The 25,662-nt window shown below is 38.1% G+C and overlaps 1 protein-coding gene across 7 annotated transcripts in view; it reads left to right on the top strand.

The window, feature by feature from the left end:
- EPS8 (epidermal growth factor receptor pathway substrate 8) overlaps positions 1–25,662 on the top strand; it is a 197,936-nt gene that overhangs the window by 159,152 nt on the left and 13,122 nt on the right. For all 7 annotated transcript variants that reach the window (XM_044941200.1, XM_006052379.3, XM_006052376.3 and 4 more), the window contains 6 exons: positions 1,337–1,485; positions 4,759–4,942; positions 10,182–10,315; positions 13,552–13,651; positions 15,174–15,317; positions 25,400–25,622. In XM_044941200.1, the coding sequence (XP_044797135.1) occupies positions 1,337–1,485; positions 4,759–4,942; positions 10,182–10,315; positions 13,552–13,651; positions 15,174–15,317; positions 25,400–25,622 (934 nt within the window). The remainder of the gene's footprint in view (positions 1–1,336; positions 1,486–4,758; positions 4,943–10,181; positions 10,316–13,551; positions 13,652–15,173; positions 15,318–25,399; positions 25,623–25,662) is intronic.

Genomic DNA, 25,662 nt, shown 5'->3' with positions numbered 1-25,662 from the left:
TAAGAGGGGACTTTGGCCCATGCCTTTTATTTACTTTCTCTTGGTCCCTTCCCTGTTCCCACTGCTAAACCAAAGATTTTAGTTTCTTTACTTACTTACTTTCCCTCTTAGTCATTGCTGTCTATTAGAGGTTCTAGGGCTTGGAAGTTTAAAAATCCCTGTACCAGGCTGTCACGCTAGGTTTTGTTCTCAAATAAGTCTGCCTACCTCCCTTATCCTTCATCTTTTCTTTCATGTATTCTCATTCATTCCCTAACCTTGTGTCTTCTGTAGTTCAAAGTCAGATAAACTTTGGTCCATGTTCTCAAGGGAGGAGAACTGAAAAATAAGGTCCATGTTACAGTGAAATGTGTGACTGATATACATGCTTGCAGACCCCAGGGTGCGTCAGAGTTCCACTGTGGGGTTAGAAAGGGCTTCTCAAAAGAGGTGGGACACAAGCAGAGTTCTAAAATGATGATGAAGGGCCTTCTGGAAAGGCTAGGAACCAGCATGTGCAGAGACACAGACATAAAACAGCATGGCAGGCTCATCACACCAGGATGACTGGAGAGAAATTGACTCTCGGTCTGGCGCCATTCAAAAAAAGATCCTTTTATTCTTGTGCCATGTCTCCGGGAAGGTGAGATTTTTATAAAAGGGCTCTGGTTTCTGCTCTAGGAGATTACCATTCGTTAGCCAGGAAACAGTCCCTTGGAAGGAACATTGGAGCAGATTTTAGACATCTACTTATCATCATTTTGCTTATCAGAGAGTTGCACCTGTTTATTCGCATTTGCTAATCATGAAGTTATCTATTTTATATCCTTGAATTAAATTCTGGGAAGCAATACCGTAGATTCAGAGGACCATTTCTCCTTCCTTCTTCTCTCACCTTTCCCTCTGGATCCCTTTATTTTTGTATGTCTTTATAGGCACAGTCATAGACTGTTAACTCAAGCCTTGTTTCTCCCTAGTGTATTCATTTCGAGAACTGTATTTCTCAAGTTTGGCATAATAGATTTTCCAGTAAAGATATATATATATATATATTAAAAGGAAGCAATAGTTAAACCATCTGACTAAGAATTCTCTGGGTAACCATGAATATTTTCCAGGGAATGTACAGTCATGTGAAGCCAGTAGACAGATTCTGTGAAAACTGTTAAACTATTAACTTTTCATTTTAAATTATTAGTCACCATTGGGCTGGGCAGATTGATCTGGATCAAGATTTAACTGGAGTGTATAAAGACCACTTTTTTTTCATGGTTTTTTTTTTTTAAATCTACACATTTTTGAAAATGTGCATTTAATCATCATCTTCTTGCTAAAAAGTGATTTATTGCCACTTTAGGTGGTGCAGGCAACAGGAGGTCCTGAGCTGGCCGGTTCAGTGCTCAGCCCTCTACTGACGAAGGACACCATCGATTTCTTAAATTACACGGTCAGTGCCGATGAGAGGCAGCTGTGGATGTCACTGGGAGACTCTTGGATGAAAACCAGGTAAACATACATACGTGTTTAGCATTGAATACCTATAATAACTTTTTTTAAAGCACAGCACAGCACATTTACTAGGGCTTCCCTGTTGGCTCAGATGGTAAAGAATCTGCCTGCCATGTGGGAGACCTGGGTTCAATCCCTAGGTTGGAAAGATGCCCTGGAGAAGTGAACAGCTACCCATTCCAGTGTTCTGGCCTGGAGGATTCCATGGACAGAGGAGCTTGTTGGGCTACAGTCCATGCGGTCACAAAGAGTCAGTACTGAGTGACTAAGGACAGCGCACCTATAATAACTTTTAAGTGTTGTTTGTTTAGTACACAAATCTAGTAAGATATTTCATTAAAACCTTCTATGTTTGAAAGAGTAGATGTTGTAGATGAGAAGGCTTAAATTCTTAAAAAGCTGGAGGTCTAGTGGAGAAGATAGAAGTGTAAGGCATGATGAGTCCCAGGAGAAACTCATTAAAACTGTCACTTGGCAAGATGGAGCTGTCAGGAAGACAGTTTGGAGAGGAAAGCAGTTAGCTTTAAAAGAAGCCATGTGTTAGTCATGTTCAATCACATCCGACTCTTCATGACCCCATGGACTGTGTAGCCCACCAGGCTTCTCTGTCCATGCAATTCTCCAGGAAAGAATACTAGAGTAGATTGTCATTCCTTTCTCCAGGGGAGCTTCCAAAGAAGGGCTGGCATTTAAAATCATCCGATGATAACACCAGTGGGTACATGTGTATAATCATATGTGTACATATAGTGTTTGCTAGGCACTCTACCGTGCACTCTACATAGGTCCCTGTATTATGCCTATTTTACGGGTGAGGAAACTGAGGCAAAGAGAGATTAAGTAATTTCCCCAAAGCTGTACAACTCATAAATGGCAGAGCTAGGCAGTCTGGCCCTGGAATAGATGTTCATAGTTATTTTGCTTAGGTGCCTTTCAACAGGCTTAGGATTTCCACAAACACGTAGCAGGGAAAGGGCCTGTCCAGTTGAGAGAGTGGCATGAGTGAAGGCATGAAGCAAGCAGTCAAGAGAATGCAATATGAATGTGGAATTAGCTGGAGTCTAGACTTGGGGTTGTAGAGGATTGTGGAGGACAGGGAGTGGAAGAATGGTGGTGAATGAGGTCTACAGAGATAAGCAAGGCTGGGGTCTGAAGGCTCCCAGTGCAATGCTGAGGAGAACCAGTAGCTTTGTGAATAGGAGTGAGACACATACACAGCCACACCTTTAAAATATCAGTCTGGTCATTAACTCTAGTAATGATGTGGACAGATTCACCCAAGGCATGAGGACCCTTGGGACAATAATGCAGTTGTAGAGGTTCCTTATTAATCAGCATTCCCTGAGATAAGAACTGTGGTGGTGGACATGGAAAAGAGGAGGGAATGATTTTACATTTATGTTTTGTCATTTATGTTTTGTCAGTAAGGTGACTGTGGAAAAGTAATCATTAACAATTTCAGTATTCGAGATTGCTGGGCCAAGCAAGTTTCAAAAATATTTCTCATTTCATTATATGTGATTAAATAATGTCTTCTCTCCTCATTTATTCCAATCTTTGTATTAATCTCACTGCATGGAGTAAATCATTCATATGATCACTGGGAAGTTTGTCTTCCTAAGGCTTTTAGGCTAGCCTAAAAGTAATGGACCAATTCATATCTTTTTCTCCTTTTTTCTATTGAAATATATATAAACCATTCCCACTTACATTTTGGACTTTGGCAACTGCTTGTGTTGGAATATGCTTTACATGTGGAGTGGTTTACCAAGCAGAAGATTCTTAACACTGCTGTTGCTGCTTTTACATTCAAAATATTATCTAAATTTATTTATGCATATTATTTATATAATAATACAGAATGTATTATATATCTCATACTATGTAGAAACTAGTTAAATAGATTTATCAAATCTATTAGATTTATGTAGATTATGATTTTATGGTAAGCATTGGTAGAGATCTTTTCATTTTTTTCTGTAAACTTTATTCAATTTATCAGATCTCATAGTACTAAAATAGTCTAGGCTTTTTAGTTTCTTTGTCTTGGGTCCTACCTCAAAATGAGAAAATTAATGACTACTAGCGATGGCACCCCACTCCAGTACTCTTGCCTGGAAAATCCCATGGACGGAGGAGCCTGGTGGGCCGCAGTTCATGGGGTCACAAAGAGTAGGACACGACTGAGCGACTTCACTTTCACTTTTCACTTTCATGCATTGGAGAAGGCAATGGCAACCCACTCCAGTGTTCTTGCCTGGAGAATCCCAGGGACGGGGGAGCCTGGTGGGCTGCCGTCTATGGGGTCGCACAGAGCTGGACACAACTGAAGCGACTTAGCAGCAGCAGCAGGAAAACTACATCAGAAGGAACTCATATTGTTAGCTTTTGACATGAGAAAATGGTCATTTCCTATCCTGATTATTTAGAGTATTAGGAAATGAATATGCTGACTTAAAAACCCATAAAGATAAAAAAGAATCATAAAGGTACATAACAATCTGAATGATAGCTCACTTCATCATAGTAGAAATATAACCTGAAGAATTAAATCATGTGTGAAACATAAACAACATATTTTAGCAGAATTTAATAATCTCTCTCCCATTTAGTTGTTTTTGTGGTTCTTAAGTGATTAGGAGCTTGCAGGAATAAGTCTCAGAGTTATTAAGTAATGAATGGATCATGATTTTATTACAGATAAGCCTCACTTGATTTTACTGATGAAAATCTAGCTGATCCATTTAATATATAAAATCGGTAATCTGCTTCATTTTAGGAGAATTCATAACTTAAAAAGTCATGAGCCTTAAGAATGTTGTCTGCTGTTTCTCTTTTGAAAAATATATATCAGAAAGTATCATGGTGATGGGAGGGGAATGAAGAAGATGAAGATCAGAAACTGCTTTAGATGCTTGGAGAACCTTATGCGCTAAGTACTCATCACACTTCTAGCTTTGCATTCTTTCCTCAAATTGTCAAAGACCTATATCCATGTTAAAAGTTGAGTTGATGGAGCATTAAGGCAATGTAGTGGAAGCAGATCATGAAGTAGAACTTGGCCTTCCTTTCATGTATCACCATTAAATATAAGCATAAACATGTAAGGTTCTCTGTTTGGATGGAAAGAGGGCAGACTAGGTGTGAATTGTTTTTGTTGTTGTTTTCATTTTTGTGTGTGTGTGGCCAGCCTTACTGAAGGTCATTTTGAGCATAGAAGCATTTCTTAATTTCTTAAGACTGTTCACTTGTCTTAACGTCCTCCCACAGAGCAGAGTGGCCAAAAGAACAGTTTATTCCACCGTACGTCCCTCGGTTCCGCAGTGGTTGGGAGCCCCCAATGCTGAACTTCATGGGATCATCAGTGGAGCCAGATCTCTATCAACTGAATGAGTCTGTGGCAAATGCAGCAGAACATCATCGCAAGCAAGAAACAAAGAGATTATCCACAGAGGTAGTCTTTCAGCATCATCTATTAAAAAAAAAATCGTTTATTTTTGGCTGCACTGGGTCTTTAATGCTTTGTTCAGACTTTCTCTAGTGGTGGTGAGCAGGGGCTGCCCTTCATTGCGTTATAGGAGCTTCTCATCGCGGTGGCTCCTTCTGTTGTGGAGCACTGGCTTCAGTAGTTGAGGCAGGAGGGTTCAATAGTTGTGGCACAGGGGCTTACTTACTCTGCTGCACGTGGGATCTTCCCAGACCAAGGATCGAAGTGGTGTCCCCTGCACAGGCAAGCAGGCGGATTCTCATCCACTGAGCTACCAGAAACATCCTTGGCATCATCTTTTGAGGGAGGTGCAGTGATCTGTGCTGCTGCTGCTGCTGCTAAGTCGCTTCAGTCGTGTCCGACTCTGTGCGACCCCATAGACGGCAGCCCTCGAGGCTCCCCCGTCCCTGGGATTCTCCAGGCAAGAACACTGGAGTGGGTTGCCATTTCCTTCTCCAATGCATGAAAGTGAAAAGTGAAAGTGAAGATGCTCAGTTGTATACGACTCTTAATTCTGATTGTGAGTTCTCACTTTATTGACCTGAAGATTGTTCTCGACTTGTGACTAGATGTCCTGCGGCTCTCAGTTAGCTCTCACCTCGTTGTCATGGTGACAGTTGCTGTGTTTCCCTGTGAAGCCTGAACCCAGCCGGTATCACACCTCACAGCCTCTGGCTCTCCTCCCTGCCCTTCATGCCAGGGCTCTTGAGCCCTGATGATCCCATCTTTTGGACTCTGTACTTTACTTATCAGGGAATTGCCTGATAAACAGCTGCTGCTCATTTTTCCTATGTTTCTCTCCCATCATCAGACCCTCAAGACAGTCCCTCGGACCCAGGACCTCTAAGCCTGTTCCAAGCTGCTCTTTCCTGAATGCCTCATTTCTTTCTTTCCTTTATTTTTTTGCCTCATACTAAGCCTTCCCAAGTCCTATCAGCCTGGCTAGAAGGCCAGAGCTTCTCCTGGACTCAAGTCCTAGGTCCAAATGATGACTTACACCACTATTACATGCTGAGGAGATCGTAAAATTTATTGTATTTTTTATGGTCTTTGGTAGGCTTTAGACTGTAATTTATTGGGAGAGTGGATCAAGGGATTCAAATTGGGTATGTTATCTCTTCACATTCCTTAAAAATGAGTTTTTCTTTGACAGAAAATTAAACACCATTTAAAGTGGAACCAAATCAAATAGCGTGATTGGAACCCAAGGAGTTAGACAGATGAGGTCTAGTTGGAAGGAGAAACACAAAATTCATGGCTAGATCCTCCTCGAAGTCCTGTTTATCTCCTTTATTGAATTCCTTAATTTTCTCAGATCCCTGTGGGTATTTACAGTGTGGCAACTTTGATATCAAGGAATGAAATAGCAAATCAAAGTAAATCCTCTCTTTTAGGGAGAAACATTTATATAAGTTAAATATCTTAAAATCAATTCTTTGGACAATAGACATAGTGTTAGAATGGTTAAATTCTGAAATTTTACAAATAAAGCAAATATACTACTCTGAAAATAATCTTTTTCGGCTCTGTTTTTTTTTCTAGCTGCAGATAATGGTCGGGGTGAATTCTGTAACTGCCTTTCCCTCTAATTGCGTGATTAAAAAGATGACCTCACAGTTCTTGGCCCTGATTAGCAGACATATGTCCCTAGCTGTATTTTATAGTTCAGACCTCATCACAATGAATTTTCCCTCCTCGTAAAGGGTAACTTTTCTGGAGGGAAAAAAATGTAATCAATCATGAAATTATGATACACTTGCTGTTGCTATAGTTACAGCTGAGTATTTTCAAATCATAGAAATTTTTTGCTTACAGTCCTCAGATCTTAAAGAAGGAAATTTATCCATTTAATAATGTATGCCTCAGAAATTCACTTTTGTGAGTTCTCTTTCAATTTGTGCATTTAAAGAGAGTAATATGTCCTGGCTTCCAGTGTATAAGTTTGTCTACTCTCAGTGAATAAGTATCTTTACAAGAATTATTGAGGATTCTTCCTTGTAATGAGTTTTCATTTTCCCATTGTAAACTATTTTCTATTGTATGGCTTGAGCACTTATTCAGATGTTTGGAAAAAAAAAAGGACCTGAAAAGCACCTGCTAGCAGTTCTTGGGGATTTTATGCCTTAAGATTTCGTTGGAAAAGAGGCTAAAGTAATGGTGATTTAACAATGCAGAAAATGCAATCATCCCCAGAAGAGAGATTTTATTATACTTCAGTGCAACTATAGTAGATGCATTTAGGACAAATGTTGGGTGATTCAGGATCTGGTGATTTTGTTTTGAATTGAAAGGCATAGGTGATGAGGAGTGGCAAATATGGGTGGCATACTCAGCTTCTGTCCTTCCTCAAAACCAGCAGCCGCCTGAACTACGTTGTGTACTCATCACAGTTAGTCAATTTTCATCATTTCTCTCCTCCCTGCTAATATTCCCAGTTATTCTCAAAACCAGTGATTGCATACCATCTGACCACAGTCATGTTCAGAGCCAGCCAGAAGGTGTGGGTGGTTCTTGTTTCTTCAGCTCTTCCCTTTATAATAGCGTTTAATAAAGATGGCCTGATCATCTAGTGCCTGTGCTCGCTCCTATGGATATGATAAGCTGAATTAAAGTAAGCCATTTGTTCTTTATTTTTTACTTAGAGTTTCACAGAAGTGTAATTGACAAATAAAAATATAAGCTTTTTAAAGTCTATTTCATTGTGATTTGATGTAGGTATACATTGTGAAAGGATTCCCTGCCCTCTATCTAGTTAGTTAACACACCCATCACCTCACATATTTATCTGTTGTTGAAAACATTTATGTTCTACTCTCTTAGCAAGTTTTAATTATATAATACAATGTTATCCACTGTAGTCCCCACATTTTACATTAGATCCTCAGAACTTATTTATTTATGGATGAAAGTCTGTACCCTTTTACCAGACTCTTCCTATTTCTCCCACCTGCCCCCCCCAACCCTGGCAACCACTTTTTTACTCTCTGTTTCTATGAACTTGATTTTTTTCTTTTTTACACACCACATATATCAAGTGGTGTTTGTCTTTCTCTGCCTGGCTTATTTCATTTAGCATAATGTCTTCAAGATTTATCCATGTTGTCACAAATGGCAGGATTTTCTTCCTTTACATGACCAAATAATAGTCCATTATATATTCACATATACTGCATCTTCCTTATCTACTCATCTGTAATGGACTCATAGGTTCTTTCCATATCTTGGTTATTATGAATAATGCAGTGAATTTTGAGGTTCAGAATTCTCTTTGAGTTCCTAATTTCATCTTCTTCAAGATTATACTCAGTAGTGGGACTGCTGAATCATATGAAAGTTCTATTTTAGTTTTTTGAGAAACTTTCATAACTGCTTTCCATACTGGCTGTACCAATTTTCATTCCCACTAACAGTGCAAAAGGGTTCTCTTTTCTCCACATCCTTAGCAATGCTTGTTATCCCTTGTCTTTTTGACAATAATTGTTATCAGGTGTGACATGATTATCTCAGTGTGGTTTTGATTTCCTTTTCCAGGATGATTAGTGATGTTGAACACCTTTACATAATATACCTGTTGACCATTTGTATGTCTTTGGAGAAATGTCTATCCAATTCCTCTGCCCATTTCCTAATTGGATTGCTTGCTTTTTACTATTAAGTTCTTTAGATATTTTGGATATTAACCCTTTCTCAGATACATGATCAGATACATGATTTGTCCCATCTCATAGATTGCCTTTTCACTTTGTTGATGGTTTAAGGTAAGGTATTCAAATGGTAAAAATTGTTATCTGTATTTGTATGTCAAGTGCAGCATCCTGATAAATATTCCACAGGAGTTACATGAAATGGGCATTTAGACATCAGCAGCAGTCCATTGGAGACATCTTCACCTCCTCTGTCTGTGGATGAACTTAGCCCTATGCCTGCCAACTTAGTCACTGGAATTAACTATAGTAAACATGCATTCAAAACTTTTCTGAAACATTCCCAGGTTCAAATATTTTGTCCCAGTGAAATAGCCAAGGGATTCTAATGCTTTAGGGTCTGTTGTACAGTGACCATGTGCATGCATGTGTGCTAAGTCACTTCAGTCATGTCTGTCTCTGCGACCCTGTGGACTGTTGTTGCCCGCACGGTGAGCAGGCAGGTTCTTTACCACTAGTGCCACCTGGGACGAGCTATCACAGTTCATTGTATATAAGGAAACAATACAAGAATCCTTAGATGAGCTTTTTTGTTTGCCTTTTTTTTTTTTTTTTTTTTTTGGCCATGTATCTTTAAAGCTATGCTGCTTAATGGGACCCATAGATAATGGTTCTCTCTTTTAGTAGCCCAGTAGGCTCACATCTGCATTGTGTTAACAAAAGAAATGACTTCAGCATTTTCTTATCCTGTACTCTTGGCTGTCAAGATCAATGTTTTTCTGTGTTTCTGTTAACAGTAAATCTGATAATAGTGCTTCCATTTTTTAAGAACAACATAGTGTCCATGTACATTTAAAAATAAGAATAAAGAGAGAGTAGTATAATTTTAATGTGTAGAGTTCAGATGATGATTTTCTTGCAGTAGTATTTCCTTTGGTAGGGTGTTAAAGGTTTGTTTCTTAAACATACAAAGCAAAGATTCAGAGTTTTATTTTTGTTGTTTTTCAATCAGTTTTATATTATACAAGCTGTTAAACTCTGCCTAATACTGAAATCAAATTTCAAGTTATTGAAATTTCAGAGAAAAGAAGGCTTCTCAGGTGGCTCAGTGGTAAAGAATCCACCTGCCAATGCAAGAGATACAAGAGATGTGGGTTTGATCCCTGGGTGGGGAAGATCCCCTGGAATAGGAAATGGCAACCCACTCTAGTATTATTGCCTGGAAAATTCCATGGGCAGAGGAGCCTGGGAGGCTACTGTCCATGGGGTCACAAAGAGTCAGACACAACTGAGCCACTCACACAGAGGAAAGAATTTCTTGTTTTTATACCTGGTTATTTCTGAATTAAGATTTAGTCTTTGCACTGATTACCTTTTTTATTATAAGTAGGCCTTTGCCAAAAATGTATCACCCTCCCATTTCATAATACATTAACATGTAATAGTCAATCACCTGAAAATGAAACTGGTCACAGTGTAGTAGATGGTTCTTGCTAACTGATGCCAGTGCTCATTCAAATAATTTTGGTGATTTTTTTAACTTTCCCTGCTTTGTCTTTCAGCACTCCAGTGTATCAGAGTATCCTTCAGCTGATGGGTACACGGCATTCAATAACATTTATGGAAGAGGGCCCCATTCGGACCAAGGGGAGGCTGCTGTTGCTTTTAAGCCAACTCCTCTTCGCCATGTAGATAGGTAACTTTTCATTAGCCTCATTTGGAGAGCTGTAGATGATTATCTCTGGTTTGACACAGATAGAGGTGCCAGTGTCTGCATTGTTCACTACTTCTTTAAACTTTCCATCTAGTAATTATCTGTTAAAGTTTCAGATGTTCCTTTGTGGAGCTGGCTTTGGTGAGCAAGGTCTCCAATCTATAATTCTAACAGCGCAAATGCCATTGGATGACTTTCCATGTTTTAAAAGATGCTTCTGACAGAATCTGTGAATTAAGAATTGTTTTGAAACTCTCTAGTGTGTACCAGATGGTCTCTAAGGATCTTTCCAGCTCTGTAACTTTTAAAAGAAATAATTTCTATCTTTGTCTCTCCCAGCAAAAACAAACAAACCTTCCTTTAGATAGAAGTATTTAAACTAAATATAAACTGAATATTTAAATAGAATCAATGCCTTATTCACCACTTTACCATTTCATTCTGTATTTCATTTTTACTTTTCAGTTTCATACTTCATTTATTTTCCCATATTCACTCTCTCAAAAAATTCAGTGTAGGAAAAAATGGAGAATTAAGATGGGAAAGAAACAAATTGCATTGAAATAGGTTCACTCTTTAAATCTTATTTCCAAGGTAAACTGTATGTGAGGTTTATATGGAGACAACCCATGTACATAAGAGAAGGGAAAAGGTGAAATATTGATAACAAAGGTGTAGGAGAATGATCATTCAGATGAAGTGGGGTAGAGAGCTGGCCACAGTACTTTCCTATCTCAAAGCATCTCTTACTATGACTGTTAGACACCCTTAATATTTCAGTATATGTTTTTCCTTAGTAGAATCTAGACAAGGTGGGGTTTTTTTTTTGTTTTTTTTTTTGTTTTTTTTTTTGCCAGGAGTGATAACAGAGGTAATACTTGAGTAAAATGATGTGGAAATTAAACAGTTATTATTCTAAGGGCACTAGTAACATATTAAATTGAGTACAAAGAAAAGTCAGCAATGAGTAATACATTTTGAAAATGTCAACATATGAAAGAAGTTTTAATTATAGATTGAATTTTTAGTAGATACAGGTGAAAATCAGTTTTGAAGTTTAAAAATTATTTCATTGAAATTCTTCTTAAGTAACTTGTTCCTCGTCCTAATATTATCCTTTTCCTTTTTTTTTTTCCCCTGTCTTAGCTGTGATTATTCTAGAAATTATTTCAGATTAGTGAAGGAAATTCCATTAGTGAAGGGATATTCAAGTATAGAGACCTTAAAACTGTCAATATTTAGCCAGAGAAAGAATTTTTTAAAGGAGTAAATTGAATATCTCAGTTATCTTCGGGGGTCCAGTCTCTCAGCTGGGCTTATTATTAACAGAAGCTGAATAGTTAATAGACACCTGGATCTTTGATGTTGCTAAGAAAATTTGTCATCATTCTTGAAAAAACTGAAAGTTTTCTGGTCTGAAATGTAATGCAGAGATTTGGAGTTTGTTTTTTATAATTATTATTAAACTCTTACTACATGCCAGAAATGCAGTAAATACCATATGAAGTATATTCACTCTTCAGTGAAATTATAGTGCCTTTTAGGGAAAGCACTTTTTGAATTCAGAGCCCTCACCTTTGAGGGATTATAGTTTGCTGCTATTCAAAAGCAATTCGTGGCTTTTTTTAGAAGTCTCATATCATTACCTTCTCTGTCTGCTCTATATCAGGTGTGTATTTCTATATGCAGACTCTCTATCAGGTGTGTATCTATTACTTCAAATCAGAAAGAGACCATACATTTTGATACATGCTAGATCTCTTAAGAAGCATTGGTACATCTAAAAAATTGCAAAGTGTGATTTTCAGATTGATGACTATGGTCAGTGTCTTACCCGTGTTTAATCTATAGAGAGCAAGAAACTATAAACCATGAAGATTTGTAAATTCTAAAGCACTTTGTAAGTGCATGCTGGCAGTTACTTCTAAGACGTACAAAATAGCAAAGACTGTCCTGCAGGCCCCACTGTGACTCGGTATTACAGACGATCTAGGTGGGCAACAAGCTGAATGGCCACTTCACAGGGAAAGAAAGACCAAGCATCTTTAGTTCCTTCCTGCTTTTTCTCTTACAGAAATATATGAGGAAACGTGGGAATGTAAATAGAGGAGAAGATTAGGGAGTAAAATTAATTTTAAAATAAAGTTTTTATTTCATTATTGCAATGAAAATATTAGTATATTGTTGATATGTCTCATTTTATTATATAAAAACATTTTAAAATTACCTTGTTAAATCTGCTAAATATCATTTAATGATTAAAGGAAGTGTTTGGTTTTTAAAGAAAGTTTCCTTTTAAAAAAATATACATGTTCTTGATAGTTGGGGAGTTTGGGATGGACATGTACGCACTGCTATATTTAAAACAGATAACCAACAATAACCTACTATATAGCACATGAAACTCGGCTGGATGCTATGTGGCAGCCTGGATAGGAGGGGAGTTTAGGGAAAATGGATACATGTACATTTATGTCTTGAGTCCCTTTGCTGTTCACCTAAAACTATATATAACGTTGTTTTTGTTTTTACATAACATTGTTGATTGGCTGTACCCCAATACAAAATAAAGTTTTTTTAAAATATACCTATTCTTACTCTTATAATGTTTATAGTAAATTAATTAACAAATTAAGAAGTTTTATTTGTCTTGAACTTAATCCATACCTTCCTTTGCAATGTAGATAACGAGACAAAGGTTTCCTAAAAATTAACACTTAGTCATAATGTTTTCATAGATATTTGGTTAATGAATTGAAGTCATTGCTTGAATCAGTGAAATCAACATATAATTTAAATTACCACAATTGGAAATTATCATCAGTCTCTTTTAATTTTATGACACATGGTAACATTGATCATTATCCTGGCCCTTTCATGGTAGAAATGTTGGTTTACAAAACAATATCCAATATTTTGGGTATTGGATTTAATGGACAAAGAATTCAAAGATTTGCACTCCAAATTTGGCTTTGCACTAACTAGCTTTGTGATTTTGCATTATTTATTTTTACCCTGGCCATAGTTTGTTCATTTTAATGGTAAAATCGCCAAAGTTTCTTTTAGTTCTCATATTCTATAAGGTATAATAAAATAACTACTATCTAAATAACTTGTCCAAATGGTTTCTGGTAGAAATTGGCTTGCCTTAGCATTTTACTTCTGTTTTTCTTAGGAAAAGCTAGTGGGGTGATCATGTTTTTTCTTTCTTCTTGTAGAAATTATGATCTACAACCCAAGAAATATGCCAAGTCCAAGTATGACTTTGTGGCAAGAAACAACAGTGAGCTCTCTGTTCAAAAGGATGATATCTTAGAGGTAATAGAATTTTACCTTTTTATACTCTTAATAAAGTCAACTTGTTTTCCTTTTCCAGTGTATATCTAAACCTTCCTCAAATGCTGAGGTCAAGAAATTATTCTTCGGTATATTTTACCTTTCCAAGGATACAGCATATTATAGATACCTGTGTCTGTTTAGGAAGGGGTATCTGATGTGTTTGTTTTGTGGGGAATGTGGTTGGATTTCTTGGCTTACTTTGCCCTCTTCCTTCTTCTGGCCTTTATTTTTTCTGGCATTAAGGCTGATTATCACTTCAGATGTAGATGTACCATAATTTTTGTTTTTGTTTCAATTGGAATATAATTGCTTTGCAATGTTGTGTTAGTTTCTGCTGTACAACAAAGTGAATCAGCTATGTGTGTGTGTGTGTGTGTGTGTGTGTGTGTGTGTGTGTGTATATATATATTTATCTCCTCCCTCTTGACCTACCTCCTACCGCCCCATCCCACCCCTCTAGGTCATCGTAGAGCACCAAGCTGAACTCCCAGTGTACTGTAATCTGTACACTGTATCTGTAATACACTGGTCGTCTGTTTCACACATGGTAGTGTGTATGTGTCAGTGCTGCTCTCTCAATTTGTCCTACCCTCCCCTTCCACGCTGTGTCCACGTGCCCATTCTCTACATCTGCGTCTCCATTCCTGCCCTGCAAATAAGTTCATTAGTGTCATCCTTCTAGATTCCATATTTATGCATTACTATATGATATTTTTTCTCTTTCTGACTTATTTCACTGTTTGACAGACTCTTAAGTTCATCTACATCATTAGAAATGACCCAGTTTCATTCCTTCTTATGGCCAAGTAATATTCCATTGTATATATGTACCACACATTCTTTATCCATTCATCTCTCAGTGGACATTTAGGTTGCTTCTGTATCCTGGCTATTGTTAATGGTGCTGCAATGAACACTGGGGTGCATGTATCCTTTTGAATTATGGTTTTCTCAGGGTATATGCCCAGGAGTGGGACACCATCTTAATTTAATAAGAGAAAACATTTCCTCCTTCCTGTTTTAGTACGCTTGCACAAATATACCCAGCAGTGAGTGTGTTAATGGTTTAGGGAATAATCCACCATGACCAAAATCCCTTTCTTTAGTTATAACTGAGACGTCATTTTTTTTAATATATAATGTGGCCAGGTCATAATAGTTATTGTAAAAAAAAGTTTTTAAATATATTTCCTGTCTGTTCTAACAGTGGAAACAATAGACCTTTTCCAAGTGACTCATCTTAAACACTTCTGATACCACAAATAGTTAAACATTTTTGGGAAGTAATATGGACCTGGGGTGGAATGGTACCATAACTGTTCTGTATTAGTCATTATAATTCTTAGTGTCATTCCTGAGAATCATTTAACCCACGTATGTTGGGGTTGAGTCAGTGTATTAGAAGTGAAACCATTTGCTTGGTCTAAAAATTAAGATTGAACTTCCTTTATAGATTAGTTTGGTACAGAAATGACATCTTTATTTTCTTGCATGATGACAGATCCTTGATGATAGGAAGCAATGGTGGAAAGTTCGAAATGCAAGTGGAGACTCTGGATTTGTGCCAAATAACATTTTGGATATCGTGAGACCCCCAGAATCTGGATTAGGGCGTGCTGATCCACCTTACACGCATACCATACAGGTAATTACGATTTTTGAGCAAAAATTTAACTTTTTCAAATTTTTAGATTCATTGCCCCTCAACAGAACTTAAACACTTTTTATGTACTAGTCATTTTGAGACTTCATTGATTGTATAATTTATACCTTTGTTTCCCTAGGTAGCTGAGACAGTGGCTAGGGACATAAGGAAGAATTGTACATATATTTTCTGACTTACCTCTTCAGGCAATTGCTGAAGATCTTTATCTCAGTGACTGTTTCTCTGAATACTGTTATTCTACCATATAATATTTTTGACATTTGGAGAAATATTGGGTTGCCCAAAAGGTTCATTCAGGTTTTTCCTTAAGATGTTACAGAAAAACTCGAGCAAACTTTTTGGCTGACCCAGTAGTGTTTCTGCCTCTTCACTCTTACCCAGAGCCCTCCTGCCCAAGGGTCCTGATGGACGATGGCACTGAGACAGTGGTTGGAGTGTCTACCAGTTCATCTTCCCCAGACTTTGCCCTCATCCTCTGAATAGACTGATTAGAGTCTGTTGCTTTCAGCTTTCCGACTATCGCATCCTAATCCCTTTTAAAAAACTGCCTTCACATGGCAGACCCTCCACCCAATTTTTAGCACCATTATCTTTCTTCACATTTGGTGATCACGTGAGACTTGGGCCAGCACCACGTGCTTTTGAATCTGTGACCTGCTGTCTAGGGTCAGACCTGTCAGCAGAGATGGAATGGATGGACTGTCCCACGCTTAGTCTTTGAACCCGTGGTAACTACCTTCCCATGGCCCCGGGAAAATTCTTCTCATTTTCAGAATTTTGGGCAAAAGGTCACATCTGACTGCATAATAATGTCACAGATTTGAGTGGAAGCTGAAACTATGTAGAATATGCAGTGAAATAGGGAAATTCCATGCCTAGGCTTAGTAAAACACAGGTTGTCCAAGCCTAGAACTGTGGTCATGTACTGTGACCATCATTCTGTAAGGGCTTCTGGCTTCACACAGCATTCAAGCTCAGTGCACGTCCCACAGTTATCTGGAGAGACATTTGACCTTACTGGAATTCCAGAATCAAGCAAACATTTAAAATAAAGAATTGACGTACAATTTATATATCTTGATAACTTAAAGTGATGGCAGTGGGAATCCTGTTTGCTGTGCTTGTGTTTGGGCTGGCCTGCTATGCTTATGTATCATGTACTTATTTTATGTTCATCATTTGTCATTAGCTCTTGATGCCAAAGAAGGAGTTTGAGTTATTCAAGGTATGGTCTACTCTGTTTCTCACGGATTTTTGAAGTGAATTTTCTAATCGAGTCTTAATACTTTTTTCTTTCCTAAGTTCTTACTTTTCTGATTTTGTGATGTGATTACCTGACCAAATATAGGCTTCTGTCTGGTTTGCAAATATCAATTCTTTGTGTTCTTTGCTATAGAGGTTTTGACTGAATGCCTTAAGCAGTGTTAGAGTGTATGCCTAAACCAGTGATGGAGTGTATACCCTTTGAGCTATAGCAACTGTTTTTTTTCTTTTTAAACTTTTTTGTTTGTCTTGGGATAGAGCTGATTAACAATGTTGTGATAGTTTCAGGTGGACAGCGAAGGGACCCAGCCATATGTATATATGTGTCCATTCTCTCCCAAGCTCCTCTCCCATCCAACCTGCCACATAACATTGAACAGAGTTCCCTGCGCTATACAGGAGGCCCTTGTTGGTTATCCATTTTGAATATAGCAGTGTGTACATGTTATAAGCACTGTTTTTAATATTTAACTCATGGTAAACAATAAGAAGCACTATTCACAAAGGATATCCTGGGTTGCTATATGTGAACAGAAGCCCAGATTTTATATATAAAGTGTTAGAAACACTTAGCCAAATGTGTTTTTATTTGTGTGCTTGGTTGCTAGGAATGGCGAACTCCCATAAAATAAGATACCTAAAACTTGCAAATACAAACGTGAATTCTAAGTATTTTTGCCCACTTGAGATTTCCTGGGGAGTGTAACCTCTCTTACCCTTTCCTGTTTACTGTTCAGTCTTGTCTTTTTCTTCAGTTCAGATTCCTGGCTTGAGCCATAAGTTGACTTTCTGTTTAAAGGTTGCTTCTGTCTAAACCTGAACCAAAACTATGAATACATATCATAGGTAGAGTACTTTCTGAGAACATAAAATCTGTTTCTCCTTCCTTGAACAGAGGCCCAGCTGATATTTTTTGTCAGCTTTGGCAAAACCAAGAAATTTTTTAAGTGCTCATGGGTTTCAGGAGTTTGCTTGGCTACTTTATGTAAATAGAAACTTGTAGGGATTGCTTGTTTGGGCTGTTTTCCTTTTAAACTTTTCAACACTATCTGACTGTCTGTTGAAATTTTCTGGATATAGCTCTGAATGTGGCGAAGTACATAGAAACGTGGATAGAAGCTGTGTGTGTGTGCGTGCGCGCTTAGCTTCGAAGCACCACTTTTAAAAGGTTTAAAAAATAAAAAATTTTTTTTAAAAATTAAAAAAAAATAAAAGCAATCTATTTTTTTTTAACATCTCCTGAAAACTTTGGTCTGATCCCAGCAAAACCACCAAAATCTGGTAAAATTTTAATAAGCAAGCTTGAAAATCTTCTATCTGGCATAAATATGACTCTGAAAGAATTCCTATTCTCAAAGTATTTGTAACACACTCAGAGAAAAGCGACTAGATAGAGTAAAAAAAAGAAAAACAACCTCAGAAATATTTGCCAGTTATTTTATCTCTACAAATGTTACCAGATACTTTCAAGTATCTAAATAAAAATTATGCAGCTGTTTTCAGAATGACAATACATAAAGATGCCACCGTATTACTGGTTTCAGTAATCCTAACACCCTAATCTGATAGAACTCCACTGGATTACAAACATATCAAAAATGGATTCAGTGTCTTATTCATCTTTCATTCATTCACCCTGCAAATATTTATTGAGTGCCAGCATCTCACACCTGATGAAGAGAAGGACAGAAATCCTAGCTCTGAGCAGATCCTCTATAAAAGCCTGCCGCCCAGAATCAAATCTCCAGGCCATCTCCCCTGGCTTTGCCCTTACTTTGTGTTCATGTATCAGGAGCAGTGACCCTCTTTCTGCTCAGAAGTGGCTAACACTTTTCTCTCTGTCTCATTCATCCAATGATACCAAATTTTACAGAAATTTAAATAAACTTCTTAACGAAAACATTCTAAATCTCTGTACTGTACCACAGAAAGATGCTCAGGCTATCTGCTGTGTCCGTTAAGGACCTCACAAATACTAGGATATTTAATTCCTACATCAAACTTGTGAAGTAGGCACATTTTATGTATCAGGAAATTTAAGTATGGAGAAGGAGCTTGCCCACAATTACACAGCTGTGTGAAGCCAGGATGGGGCCCTGGGACTCTAGAATCATAACCCATGCTCTGATATACTTGATTGACTTGGGAAATAATGCTTACAAAAGATTGATACCCTGTTTTGCATAGACATAGATCGTTCACTGTGAAAGGTGAAAGTGTTCATCACTCAGTCACGTCTGACTCTTTGCAACCTCATGGACAGTAGCCCACCAGGCTCCCCCGTCCATGGGATTCTCCAGGCAAGAATACTGGGGTGGGTAACCTTTCCAGTCTCCAGGGTGTCTTCCCAACTCAGGGATCAAATCTGAGTCTCCTGCATTGGCAGGCAGAGTCCTTACCCCTGAGGCACCTGAGAAGCCCATGCAGCATCTACAAGGCACTGAATTTTTAAAAGGCACAGTGTTAGGACTGTTATTCTCATATGCTTACATTCCTTGTAAATAAGTATACATAGTGGGCTGGCCCAAACGTTTGTCCAGGTTTTCTATGTCATGCTCCCGAAAAGCCCAAACAAATTTTGGGGGCAATCAATAACTAGTGGCGGTTGCTAGAAGAGGGCACAGGAGCAGCTGTTCCCTGTGGCTCATGCACTTTTGGGTAGAGATTGTCTGCTGTTGGCAGAGATGCTTGTACCTGGCACCAGTCTGAAATAGTTGTTGAGTTGCCACCTGATGTCCCCATGAGTCCAGGCTGCTTAAGATCCTCACATTTGGAGTGAATTTTAACAGCTCTCTATAAAGACAGCTGTTCCCACCGAAAGTGTTTCCCCCATGGCTTCAGCAAAGTTTTAAAATGAAAGAGAAGGGAGGTATTAAAGAATTTATGAAAGATGCAGGACATTTAAAAAAAGGTTGGATGAAACCACTGGGAAAAAGAAGTAAATGTTCCTGAGAGATGATGGAGAAATGAACATAAATGACCTATCTTTTGATGAAAATACTGTCATCAAGCATTCCAGGCCTTTGGCTTACTTTCGCTAGGCAACACATGGACCGCCAGGATGCTTCCTGCCCTCCTGGCATCTACGTGCCACATCAAGTTGCCCGTAGGTCTTCTGACTTGACTTCCTGACGTCTTGCACTTGGACTGTCTGTCTACCAGAATCGCCCTTTTGCCAACACAGGGTTTTTTAATCATGCTGTATATTATATCTCTATTTTTTTTCATTTATTTTTAAATTGAAGGATAATTGCTTTACAGAATTTTGTTTTCTGTCAAACCTCAACATGAGTCAGCCATAGGTATACATATGTCCCCTCTTTCTTGAACCTCCCTCCCCATCCCACGCCTCTAGGTTGATATAGAGCCCCTGTTTGAATTCCATGAGACATACAGCAAATTCCTATTGCCTGTCTATTTTACATACGGTATTGTAAATTTCCATGTGACTCTCTCCGTACATGTCACCCTCTCCTCCCCTCTCCCCATGTCCATAAGTCTGATCTCCATGACATAGATTTTCATGTTGAATGCCAAGTCTGAAACCAACCCCTGCCCTTCTGTTATTTCCAGTATCCTCAGAGGCTTGACTGAAGAACTCTTTTATTTATTATTAATTGTTAAGTCTCTGCTTATTATAGATATGCTACCCTACCAAGATGCATGTAATTTTGAATGTCTGGTCATTATGGTCCAGTAGGTTCAACAGAAAGTTTTCCTGTCTGCTCTGTTGTAGAGCAAGAGATGTTGTATTATGGAAACAGCTCCAGTCTAGGTCCTGGTAGATGAGGATTCTAGTCCTGGCTCTGCCACTGAGTAGCTGTATGACCTTAGCATCTTCTCAGGGTCTATGCCGAGTAGTGGGATTGTTGGGTCATACAATAGTTTTATTTCTAGTTTTTAAAGGAATCCCCATATTATTCTCCACCATATTATTCTCCACCATATTCTCCAGTGGCTGTATCAATTTACATTCCCACCAAAGAAGCAAGAGGGTTCCCCTTTCTCCACGTCCTCTCCAGCATTTACTGTTTATAGATTTTTTTGTTGATGGCCATTCTAATCAGTGTGAGGTGATATCTCATGGTAGTTTTGATTGGCATTTCTCTGATAATAAGCCATGTTGAGCGTCTTTTCATGCATTTATTTGTCTGTGTGTCTTCTTTGGAAACATGTCTGTTTATGTCTTCTGCCTGTTTTTTTAATTGGGCTATTTGTTTTTCTGATACTGAACTCCATGAGCTACTTGTATATTATTTTTCTGTGCTCCAGTTTGCTGAGTTGTGAAATGGAAGGGGCCAAGTTTCATGATCTCGAGAATCCAGTCTAGATATAAAATTCTTTTATATCCTATATACATGTTTGTTGCTGCTAAGTCACTTCAGTCGTGTCCGACTCTGTGCGACCCCATAGACTGCAGCCCACCAGGCTCCTCTGTCCCTGGGATGCTCCAGGCAAGAACACTGGAGTGGGTTGCCATTGCCTTCTCCAATGCATGAAAGTGAAAAGTGAAAGTGAAATCGCTCAGTCGTGTTCAACTCTTCACGACCCCATGGACTGCAGCCTACCAGGCTCCTCCGTCCATGGGATTTTCCAGGCAAGAACACTGGAGTGGGGTGCTGTTGCCTTCTCATATACATGTTTAAGTAGCCCTAAATTAAAAGTGGAGATGTTTTCTCCAGGTGAATACTAAACCACTAGCGCTACTAATTTCAGCTCCTGTTACCAATGCTCTGTTTTTCAGGCTCAGTCCTGATATTCAGATATTGCTGGGCAGAGAGGAAAAGTTTACTAGAGATGTCTTTATATTCATTCCAGCAGACCAACATCCTAATAATATTCAGTTCTTAAAATTTTTTTAAGTTAATCTTAGAACACTCTATTCATCTATTAAGTAGAGGCATGGTCTTTAGACTGGGATGGTAGATGGTCTTAGATACTTTTATTCTGCTTCATGCATGGAAATTTTTCCAAATATTTCTTGTGGTAATTTGAATAATACCTACTCTCTTTCTCTCTTTCCATGTATATAGAAATTCCTGCCCAACATGCATGTGTACAAAATTATAAAATTTTAAGTGCTTACAAGTTCAACTTGCTAAAAACAATCATGATATATATATATATATTTCCTTTTGTAAAGCAACTTATAAGAAGAATTAGTCTTACACGTAATGAACTGTAGTTGTATTTTTTATGAACTATAAGATGAACCCTTATCTTAGTATTTTAAAACACAATACTTGGATATACAAATCATCACTGAAATACTCCACACTGTTTATACTATAGTGTGAGTCTATATAATTTGTTTTATATGACTGGATAGTGGTGGAAATTAATTATATATTTACAGGCTCTTTCTCTGGTTGATTTGTGGGCAGGTAATTTTACTGCCAAAAACTAATTATCTCACACTCTCTGATATTTGATGTGAAGTATAATTGATATTATTGTAGTTCCATCTCCTATGTTAAATTTTCTCATTTGACGTGATTTGCTCCATTTTCCTAATAGCAATTACTTGGCGAGCTGTCAGAGGTAACCTACATTTATTCCCTCAAGGCACTTCTTTTTTGATGTAATTTTTTGGATTCAATCTCTGGACTTAACACCCTCCAAATGTTCCAGCTGTGCCTAGTTTTCACTGCAGAATGCCAAAGAGGCTAAATTTAGAGGGGGAAAAAAATGTGTAGATCCATTTTTAAGAACAGTTCAATTTTAATGGCTTTGTTGGCCTTGCTTGCATAATTTCCCCTCTGAAGTGGTATCTTGCATGAATCAAGAGCTTATTGACAAATCTCTTTCTTTAATCCTTGAGAATTTCTACTTAGCTTTAGTGACTACAGAAAAGTGACTCACTAGACTTAATTATCAACAGAAAGTGCATGTTCCATGTATGCTCAGTCACTCAATCACGTGTCCAACTCTTTGTGGCCCCATGGACTGTAGTCTGCCAGTCTCCTCATGGAGTGGGTTGCCATTTCCTACTCCAGGGGATCTTCCCGACCCAGGAATCAAACTCAAGTCTCTTACCTCTCCTGCATTGGCAGGCAGGTTCTTTACCACTACCACCATCCGGGAAGCCAACATGTTCCATGGAATCTAGCAATTCTGACTTTCAGAGAAAGAGAAAAAAACCCAAGAGAGATTTTAAGTGCAACTTGAAATATATTTGTGGGAGATAAAAGACAAGAGTTAAGAAGTGCCGATGATGGTAGAGAAGTAGGGCCACAGCGAGATGACCCATCATCCCTGTCTGCTCACTACTGAGGGCTTTGAAGGGATGTGGGACTTTCAGTGGTAACACTGGGAGGGTCCCAGGCAAAATGGGAATACTTGGCCAAGATTTCTTTTTGGGTTTGGAGACTCAGCACCCTTGGTTCAGGAGAAGAAAGTTCGGGGTAGAGTTCTACTCTCTAAGACTTTCCATTAAGTTGATGGGCCATCAGCTCTTTACTTCCAACCAGAAGTAACCAAGAAACAGTTGGGGGAAGCAGGGGAAGAGCAGTGACTGGGTGGTAAGTAAACGACAGTGGAGAAGATGGGGGCAACAGAGAGAGAAAAGTGATTTCACGAGTCAGGCCTGATTCTCTTTCCTTCCCATGGAGGATGACTTAGCCATTTCCATGGAAAAGCCACCTTCGTTTCGGAACAGGTTGTAAAGATTTAAGGAAGGCACTCCCTGCCCCATCCCTTTTTTATTTCAGGGGTTGGAAGCATGAGCCAGGTAGGAGGACCACAGAAGGGGGAAATATGCAAGTAAATAAAATTTACAACCTAATTCATGAAACATTTTCCTTTGGTTTCTCTGCATATTATATATATATATATATATATATATAAAAAATATATATATATATCTCTTAAGCCTGTGATAGGTTATACTGATAAAGTTGTATTATGTAGCAATGACAGATGATTGAAATGAGGCACAGAAGATTTGGCGAGCCTGTGTGCAGGCTTGAGTGTGACAATAACACAGTTATTCAGTTGTTCACAGTATTATTTGATGGCTAGCAAAACACGAGCTGTTCTTGTTTTTTTGAAAGCAGAAAAATATGAATCATATCATGGAATGCAGAAGCTGATAGCAATTTTTGGTTTGTTTAAGCATTAAAAGCAATCATTTAAATGCTGACACTTTTGAAATCCTAACATGAGAATTCACTAACCTTTGATGAAATCTTGTGCCGACGGTTTTGTCAAGGGAACACTGTATATACATTAATCAGATGACATTGGTGTGTGCTAAGTGTTACTTGTCTGTGATGTTTGCTGTATTTTGATTGCTCGAAATATTTTATTGGCCCAAATATAGGAACGTTGTTTTGTAGATGATAATAATAATGTACTCGATTATCGAATATTAGAAATGTTTCCAGGCCTTGGATGTGGAGGAGCCGGCAAAGTCTGTTTCTCTCCCATCTGACTCCATGGCTTGCTCTGTGAATTTAACTCCTCCTCACTCCCATCCCCCTCCAAGAAACAGCAGCAGGATAAACTTTGCTCTCAGTTCTTCTCCCATCCTTGGCTCATAACCCTCCTGCCTCCCCTACCCACGTGGGTGAATGCAAGCTTTTAAAGAGACAGCAGTGAACCGGTTCTGCGTCCCCGTCTGGTTTCCACAGGTGTTACTCATTTGCGGTGACGGTGCCTCTGAGGATGGTGTGTTGTTCCTTAAGAAAGAGTGATGAATGTGTGTGGTGTGTGTTGATATTTTTGATCTCTGTGGAAATTGGGAAGGCCTCTTTTAAAATCAACACTGCCTTATATTTGGGCCAATTTAGAAATTAAAAAACTGTTCTAGACAAAGAACCAGATTACCAAAAGGCTTGCTTTTTGCATTTTATTGGCTAATCCTGAATTAGAGAATAATTAAAATTGTGCCAGTTCTGTATCTAAACTTTACCTAAATTATAAGTCATTGCTGTGTAGCTTTGATCAGATCCAAAAAATTGCCTTTTGAGAATTTGGAACTTATTCTAATACAGTTTTTGTTTAAAGCTTTAAGTATTGTTTTTAGTTTAATAGGGAATATATATAAATATTATTTTATAATAGCCTAAATCACTTAAAAATAACTGAAAGTTATATATTCTGTCACATCTACCTTTTAAAATGCAAATCCCCACATGACCTTTTTTTCTAATAATATGCTTTGAGATGTAGTCATAAACACTTAAAGATTATCTCATGACCCTCACCACATTCCTATTTTTAACAAGAAATTTAACAAATTAGCTTTAAGATGATGGCCAAAAGGTTATGGTTTGAAAAAATTAACAGTATTTTAAAATTGTTTATTTTAAAGCATAGTCCTTTTACCTATTGAAATATTGTCCCTCTTTTTAGAAAATTACTTGGAAATAACAGAATTAAACACTTTTGAATAAAACATACACTTAAAATAAGGAGTAACTAATGCCTTATATTGTTGAACTCTTTCGCCTACTCTGCTGTTGTATGATTCCTGGTTCAAATTTAGGTTTCTTGTCATTTATTACTGTCATTAGTACTCCTGTTTGCTATTAGTATACACTTTTGACTGCTGAATTTACATTTTGATTCTGAACAAATGTGTAGAATATTTAAAAGTAATTTTTAATAATTGTTGCATCGTGTAGGATTGGAGGGTTATATGTGTGCATGTGTGTATATTAACACACCCACAAATTTGCTGTGGATCTGCAAGTAAGTTTACAAATACATAGCCAACAACATCCAAAATATGATTTATTTTCCTAGCCTAGGTTTATATCTTCACAATTCTGAATGAATTATTTGTTTCTTTGTAGAAACAAAGGATGGAGTATGGCCCAAGAGCAACCGACATTCCTTCTGCCCCGTCACCTCCTCCAACACCAGCTCCTGTCTCTGTTCCCCTCCCACCTTCCACTCCAGCACCTATTCCTGTGTCAAAGCTCCCGGCAAACATAACCCGTCAAAACAGCAGCTCCAGCGACAGCGGTGGCAGTATTGTGCGAGACAGCCAGCGACAAAAACAAGTTCCTGTGGACCGTAAGTTCCCCAGGGAGGCAAAAATACTCAGTTTCTCCTG

Source organism: Bubalus bubalis, chromosome 4 (genome assembly GCF_019923935.1).
Source record: "Bubalus bubalis isolate 160015118507 breed Murrah chromosome 4, NDDB_SH_1, whole genome shotgun sequence".
NCBI lineage: Eukaryota > Metazoa > Chordata > Mammalia > Artiodactyla > Bovidae > Bubalus > Bubalus bubalis.
Note: the sequence above shows the minus strand (reverse complement) of the source record. Positions and strands in the feature narration are given on the sequence as shown.